At 45.1% G+C, this 8,019-nt stretch overlaps 1 protein-coding gene across 1 annotated transcript in view; it reads right to left on the bottom strand.

Annotated features, from left to right (window-relative positions):
• CACNA1I (calcium channel, voltage-dependent, T type, alpha 1I subunit) overlaps positions 1–8,019 on the bottom strand; it is a 157,193-nt gene that overhangs the window by 70,443 nt on the left and 78,731 nt on the right. Inside the window, exon 5 of the mRNA XM_006865169.1 lies at positions 3,101–3,260. Coding sequence (XP_006865231.1) covers positions 3,101–3,260 — 160 coding nt within the window. The remainder of the gene's footprint in view (positions 1–3,100; positions 3,261–8,019) is intronic.

An 8,019-nucleotide genomic window follows, 5' to 3' on the forward strand; every position in this document is an offset into this window, starting at 1 on the left:
TCTGGAAGTTCTCTGTCAATGTATGCTTGCAGCCATTTCTGTATTACCTTTAGTAAAACTTTACTTGCATGGGATATCAAAGATATTGCCCAATGATTTCTGAATTTCATTGAGTCACCTCTCTTTGGAATGGGTACAAATCATAGTTTCCTGGAGCCTTGTTCTTTGCCAATTCCTTCAATGCACCTTAGACTTCTTCCTTCAGTATCATTGGTTCTTGATCATATTGTTACCTCTTGAAATGGTTGAACATCAACCATTTCCATTTGGTACAGTAACTCTGTGTATTCCTTCCATCTTCTCTTGATGCTTTCTGCATCATTTAATAATTTTCCCAGAGAATCCTTCAATAATAAAAGTCAAGGTTTGAATTTTTTCTTCTGTTCCCTCAGCTTGAGAAATGCTGAGCATGTTCTTCCCTTTTGGTTTTCTAACTCCAGATCTTTGCACATTTCCTTGTGATATTTACTTTGTCTTCTCAAGCTGACCTTTGAAATTTTCTGTTCAACTCTTGTACCTCCTCATTTCTTCCATCACTACGTTGGAGAGCGAGTTTCAGTGACTCTTCGGATATCCATTTTGATCTTTTCCATTTTTTCTTGTCTTTAAAGACTTTTTGCTTTCTACCTGTATGATGTTCTTTATGTCATCCCACAACTCTTCCAGTCTTCGGTCTTTAGTGTTTTATGTATCAAACCTGTTCTTCAGATAATCTCTAAATTCAAGTGGGCTATATTCAAGGTCATATTTTGGCTCTCGTTGACTTGTTTTCATTTTTTTCAGCTTCAGTCTGAATTTGCATATGAGTAATTGATGGTCTGTTCCACAATCTGCCCCTGGCCTTGTTTTGACTGATGATATGGAGCTTTTCCACTGTCTTTTTCCATAGATGTAGTCAATTTGATTTCTGTGTATTCCATCTGGCGAGGTCCATGTGTATAATCATCTTTTATGCTGTCCAAAAAAGGTATTTGAAATGAACAAATCATTGGTTTTACAGAATTCTGTCATGTGATCTCCAGCATCATTTCTATCACCAAGGCCATATTTTTCAACTACAGATTCTTCCTATTTGTTTCCAACCTTTGCATTCTAATCACCAGTAATGATCAATACATCTTGATTGCATGTTTGATCAATTTCAGATTGAAGTTGGTAGAACTCTTCTGTTTCATCCTCACTGGCTTTAGTAGTTGGTGCATAAATTTGAATAATAACACTATTGTGTTATTAGCTGGGCTTCCCTGTAGGCGCATGGATATTATCCCGTCACAGAGTGTTGTACCTCATGACTGATCTGGATTGTTCTTTTTGACAATGAATGCAACATCATTCCTCTTCAATTTATCATTTCCGGCATAGTAAACCATGTGGTTGTCAGATTCAAAATGTCCAATACCAGTCCATTTCAGCTCACTAATGCCTGCGATAGAGATGTTTATGTGTTTCATTTCTATTTTGACAATTTCCAATTTTCCTAGATTCATACTTCGTACATTCCATTTTCCAATTATTAATGGATGTTTTACAGCTGTTTCTTTTCATTTTCAGTTGTGTCCCATCAGCAAATGAAGGTCCCGCAGGCTTTACTCCCACGGACTTTAGTCCATTTATGTCATCACGGTCAACTCCACTTTGAGGAGGCAGCTCTTCCCCAGTCGCATTTTGAGTGCCTTCCAACCTAAGGGGTTCATTTCCCAGCACTATACCTGGCAGTGTTTCTCTGCTATTCATAAGATTTTCAGTGACTAAATATTCAGAAGTAGTTTGTCTCTCCTTCTTCCTAGTCTGTGTTCGTCTGGAAGCGCATCTGAAACCTGTCCACCATGGGTGATCCTGCTGGTATTTGAAATGCTGGTGGCATAGCTTCCAGAATCACAGCAACTCACAAGCCACCACAGTACGACAAACTGACAGTGACCCTATAGAAGTGAACAACTGCCCCCTAGTGTTACCAAGATTGTAATTTTTACAGAAACAGACTGCCAAATCTTTTCTCCCTTGGACAAGCTGGTAGGTTTGAACTGCCACACTTTAGGTTGGGAGCCAATCGCTTAACCATTGTGCTCCCAGGGGTCCTCAAATGTGTAATGGTGGTGGTGGTGGTCAGGTGCCAAGGAGTTGAATCCAACTCATAGCAATCTTTTGTAGGGTATCTAAGACTATAAATCTGTACAGGAGCAGAAAGTCTCCCCTTTCTCCCACAGAGCACATGGTGGACTCAAATTACTGACCTCCTGGTTAGCAGCCCAGCACATAACCCACTATGTTACCACTGCTCCTATATAGTCCTCATATATCTGGGTAAGAAGGTTTCTCCAGATGTCAACTTTTTCAGACAAGGAAGCCCAACTCCTCTAAGAGTCAAAGTTTGGTTTATGTTAAAACAGCTCACGACACAAAAGGAAGATCTGAGCCACCAAGGGGAAATGTCTGTGCTGTCACCAGAGAGTCAGTTTCTGTGTCTGCTGTTGAGGTCTTCTGTCTTCCTTGACTTACTGGCCCCCCGTCTCCTTGCGTCTTGCCTTCCCTTTCCTCTGTCACCTAACCTCCTTCTCATTTGCCCCAATTCTCAATTACCAGGTAAAATTGTGTCTTACATAAAAACCACCAGGAGCAGAATTAATATCTGTTATGGATTGAACTGTGTTCCCCAAAATAGGTACTGTAATACTAGTCTCTATACTAATGGATGGAATCCTGTTTGCCAATGGGCTTTTCTTTGGTCATATCCAAGAGGGAAGGGTCCTAAACCTAATCACTTTTAAGTTATAAATGAGCAGACTAGGCACAGAGACACACACAGATGCCAAGGAATGTCAAGGATTCCAAGGATTGCTGACAGACACCAGAAACTAGAGGAGGGGCTCACAGAAGAAATGAACATGCCAAGACCCTGATTTGGTCTCTTTGTCTCCAGAACTGTAAGAAAAGATTAATTTATGCTCCTTAAAGCCATCTACTTGTAGTCTTTCTGTTACGAAGGCACTAAGGTCCCAGGGACTCAAAGGGGAGAGCTTTCTAGCCCTAAAAGATGCTGTGATTCTGCTGCCCAGGTCCGGCTGGTCTGAGAGCCCCTGGTGGCAGGGGCTGCACTCACATGGTGAAGTTCTCCTCAAGGAAGCAGCGGTTACGCAGCAGGCCCGCCCAGAGCTGCACGCCAATGATGCCAAAGATGAAGAAGACGAAGAAGCAGAGTAGGAGGACATTCCCCAGCATGGGTAGAGTATCCAGGAGCAGGTTCACCAGGATCCGCATACCTGGGGTGAGACGGGAAGCAAAGGCCCAGAGAGGAGAGAAAGGGGAGAGCAAGGTTAGAGAAACAGAGAGAAGAGAAGGACACAACAGGGCTTGTAGCTGCCTCCTGCCTGCTCAGTGGTCACCAGACCGAATCTCCCCTCAGCCTAAAAGGTCATGTAAAAAGGCTCTGGGTCCTGCCCGACTTACAGCAGATTGTGGATGAACAAGCGGGGAATTTATAGAGCACCTTTTATGTAATAAGCACTCTTCTGGATACTTGTACAAATATGATCTCCTCCAGTCGTGAAAACCCTGTGAAGTTGGTAATACTACCCATATTTTATAGAGGAGGCAAATGGAGGTTCAGAGAACTAAAGCTACTTGCCCCAGGTCACACAGCTAAAGAGTGTCAGGGTCTGGATTGAAATCAAGTGTCCTAATACCACATCTAATGTTTTTCCCACCCCATTCCATCCTATTCCCACCAGGTACCTGAAGGCCTGGGACCCAACTGCTCACCTCCATATATTCTGTACCGACATAGGCCAGTCACAGTACCTGCCAACTAATTCAGGAATCCTGAATGCCCTTCATCTCCCAACCCACCCCAATCCACTGATCATGCCAGCACACACCAGTGCCAACCTGCTGATCTACCCCCTGAACCCAGAGTTGCGATAAGAACCATCATAGCCTATACTTATGGATGTTGTTGTTGTTGTTATGTGCCGTGGAGTCGGTTCCGACTCATAGTGACCCTGTACAGAGTTTCTGAGGCTGTAAATCTTTACGGGAGCAGAAAGCCTCATCTTTCTCCCGCAGAACAGCTGGTAGTTTCGAACTGCTGACCCTGAGGATTGCAACCTGATTTGTAACCACTACGCTACCAGAGCTAGTAGCTCAAAATACCAACTGAGAGGAACAGAGTTTCACATCAAGTATCAATCCTATCCCCTGTGTATACAGGGTAGATAGGGACAGGCAACTTAGACATTGGCTACCTAAAATGAGGGAGCGATAAAGACACAAAAAGTGACTGGCTTACAAGTTTTCAAGAGGAAGTTCAGTTTAAGAGTTTACAGGGGAAGATAGAGTCCCCACTGAACAGTTTTCATTTTGTCTAGATGGATATGGTGAAAGGAGATGGGTATAAGATTCTTATGATTCAATAGTGAGTAATTGTTATCATGACTAATTGCAACTGTCACAACTGTAAAGGTAGAAGTTTTGTAACAAAACTGGGGAGTAGTTAATCTTACAGTCCAGAAACAAAGGACCCTAGGACCATCAAGGGAGAAGAGCACAAGCAGAACACAGGACCGTATCCAGAGAAGCAGCAATACCAAAGATGGAGACAGAGACGAGGACATGGAGAGAGGGAACAGCTGAGGACTCCAGACTCATGGAAAGAGAAAGGCTGAGTGCTGGCTAGCAGGAAGCAGGCTTGCAGAATATGCCCTTTGGTTGTTTAAATTATTATATATTCCTGAGTATTCTTGTGTACATCTCCCCACCCCATCCCCAGAAAAAAAAAAGAAAAACAGAGGTAATGGAAGCAAATCCTGTTGAATGATGACACATGGAGGAGATTGTAATCATTGCAATGAAACAATGTGTGTAAAGCAGAAGTTCTCCCATGTAAACTATCACTCAGTTCGTTGTGGGCAGGTTGAAGGGCTCAGATCTGCCTTGATGCTGGGAGAACAGGCCTTTTTTTGTTACTGAGAAATAGTTGTGATGAACTAGCTGTGGGAGACTTAAGGAGAGAATGGAATGATGACAGGAGTCTCCTGAGAGGTGATGGGGTGATCTGAGGGTTCATGGTGAAATGAATTCCTTTATGTGGCCTATTACCTCGGTTCTTGGCAAAACAGCTTGAGAGGTTTTTTCCCCACTAAGCCCTGAGGAGCTACCTTTGCCCTCATTTTCTACCCTAAAGGATTTCTTACTTTTGTCCAGGTTGGTAGACATTGTTGGATAAGCTGTAAACAGCTTGTGGTTTTAAACTTGATATCCGGCCCTGGGTTGCAGCCTGCCCTGTGATTGGTCTATTTTATGCACTTTGTAGAAACTAGCCAATATACTTAGCAAATGAAGTTACTATACTTGGCAAATGAAATCTCTGTAGCCTACCTAGAGAGGATTGGTCAGCTGTGGTCCTGGTGAAAAAGCCATGCCTTGCAACAGACCAGGAGTTTGTTTATATAAACAGCCATTATATATATTTTTTGCTTATATCTGTGAGCAGAGGTGAGCAGACAGAAGCAAGAGGAAGAAAGAAGAGAGAAGAAGGACCGTATTCAGAGAAGCAGAGACAAAGGCAGACATGAGGACATGAGAGAGAGAGCAGCTGAGGACTCTAAACTCACGGGAAGAGAAAGGCTGTGTGCTGGCAGCCAGGAGGGAGGCTTGCAGAATGTGCCCTTTGATTGTTTAAATGATTATATATTCCTGAGTGTTTTTGTGTACATCAAAAAAAAAAAAAAAAAAGTGAGGGAATAGAAGCAAATACTGTTGAATGATGATGCATGGAGGAGATTGTAATCATTGCAATGAAATGAGATAAGATGGGTGCAAAACTGAAGTTTTCCCATCTAAACTATCACTCAATTCACAATAAAAACTTAAATAATAATAAGAAGAGAGAAGAAGCAGGGGGCGGGGCAAGGACCCTCCTATAAGCCACTGAGAGGTCCAGCTGCGGTGACAGTAGAAACCTGCTGCAGGCGTGCAGCTAGGAGCTGGGTCATGAGCTGGGTCAGCAGCAGAGAGGCGGAAGCCAGAGGGGAGGTCTACACAGCTGAGAGGAGACATGCATGGCAGAGGGGAGAGCCTGCTTGCTTGCAGGGCTGAGAGGAGGTGAGCATGCTGTATTGTACCAAAGAAGGGAAGTGTGTGCTCTCCACTTTGGGGGAGACTTAGAGACTGCCTCCATGTTTCCTGGCCCTGAGTCCTACCCTGTTACTTTCTAATAAACTATCAATGGTGCTGTGGGTTAGGCATTTGGGCGGTTCAAACCCACCCACCACCTTGAAGAAGAAAGATGAGGCTTCCTGCTCCCGTACCTATATATCATCTCAGAAACCCTATATAGAGTCACTGTGAGTCAGAATTGACTCAGTGGCGGTGGGTTTGCTTTGGAACTGTGAGTGTGGACTCTGAATTCAGAGTGACCATTGCAATGAGTTATCAAACCCGTGGAGGCACAGAGAGCTTTATGGGAGGGACTTGGTTTAAAACAAACAAACAAAAAAACCTGGAGACTGAAGGTGTTTCTAATCTCCAGCTCATAGGAATCGGCTGTAGGCTGATCCTGATTCTCGTTAGCCTCCCAGGAGGTAGACGGGTTCAGATGCCATTACTAACCTTTCACAGGGAGTTTCGAGTAGCCATGGGAAGGAGGCTAGACTGTGTGGCTAGAAGTCAGACCCCAGTGCCCTGATGGCAGGCAGAAGGGCTGAGGAAAGCATACAGCCCTGAATTTACAGAGAGCCTGGTTCAAATCCCAGCTCTGGGTCTTGTGAGCTGTGGGATCACGGGCCAGTCAGTCGTTCCCCATCTTGGAGAACAAGGCTCCTCAACAAAGGACCCAAGAGGACAGCGGCCACCCTGCCAACGTTCCCAGGATCAAAGTCCACGTGTAGACGGAAATGGAGGCGAAGGGGAAACAGCTTATTCAAGGCACTCAGCTTGACAAGGTTCCGGCTAGAATTAGGACCTGGCCCCCTGACTGCGGAGCCTGGCCTTCCAGCACGTGTACACAAAGCATCCCTCTGCACAGAGTGGCCTGTACAGAGGCCCTACTGGTCAGTTCAGGGGTTCATGATGAGCGCAGAATTAGAGCAACATCACCCTGCTAAGCAGTGGTATCTCTCAGTGCACCCTAGGACTCCCACTCCACAGAGAAAATGGGAACCTTCCTCAACTCCTATGTCTTCACCCACACTTAGCACCCTTCCCATCTATTTTTCACCTTTCCTTCCTCCCGCCCCCTCCTGCCAAGGGCTAACCCCTCTGCACTCCCCACCCCTCTACTCTCTCTCCATAGACACAGTGCTGGCTCTCCCAGGTCCAGATGATGTCACCTAGGGTCATAACCTCAGTTACCATCTGGATATTGTATACTTCCATCTCAGTCCAGACTTCCCTCTTGACTCCACCACAAGGAGATCCAGCAGCCCCAGTCCCCCACCCACCCCCATGCCCAGAAAATTCACAGGACTACAAATCCCGGATCATGGGTCACTTCAGGGAATTCACCCATCACCCCTTTCCTCCTAGACTTATGAGAACAGCACCCATTTTGCGTAGGGAATCAACGAACAGTCCCTCACTCCAGTGCATGTGATTGAGTGAAGCTGATATGAAGATTACAAGACCTAGGACTGGCAATCAGCATGTTCCATTCCCTAGTCCCCACCTCACCCCCCAGTGATTGGCTCAAGGTAGGCATGTGACCCCAATCAGGACCAATGAGAGTCAGCCCTGGGACTTCTGGAGCCACGTGATCTCTTTCTGCAGAGGTTGCTGGGCTGGGAAGAGGTAAACCCAAAGGTTGTTGTTGTTGTTATGTGCCATGAAGTTGGTTCTGAGTCACAGCAACCCTGAGGCTGTAAATCTTTACAGGAGCAGAAAGCCTCATCTTTCTCCCACGGAATGGCTGATAGGTTCCAACTGCTGACCATGAGATTAGCAGCCTGATTCATAACCACTACACTACCAGAGTAGTCAAGAAAACAAAAATCCTCACCACTGACCAATAAACAACATTCTTATCAA

Source organism: Chrysochloris asiatica, unplaced genomic scaffold (genome assembly GCF_000296735.1).
Source record: "Chrysochloris asiatica unplaced genomic scaffold, ChrAsi1.0 scaffold00076, whole genome shotgun sequence".
In the NCBI taxonomy this organism is placed as follows: Eukaryota; Metazoa; Chordata; class Mammalia; order Afrosoricida; family Chrysochloridae; genus Chrysochloris; species Chrysochloris asiatica.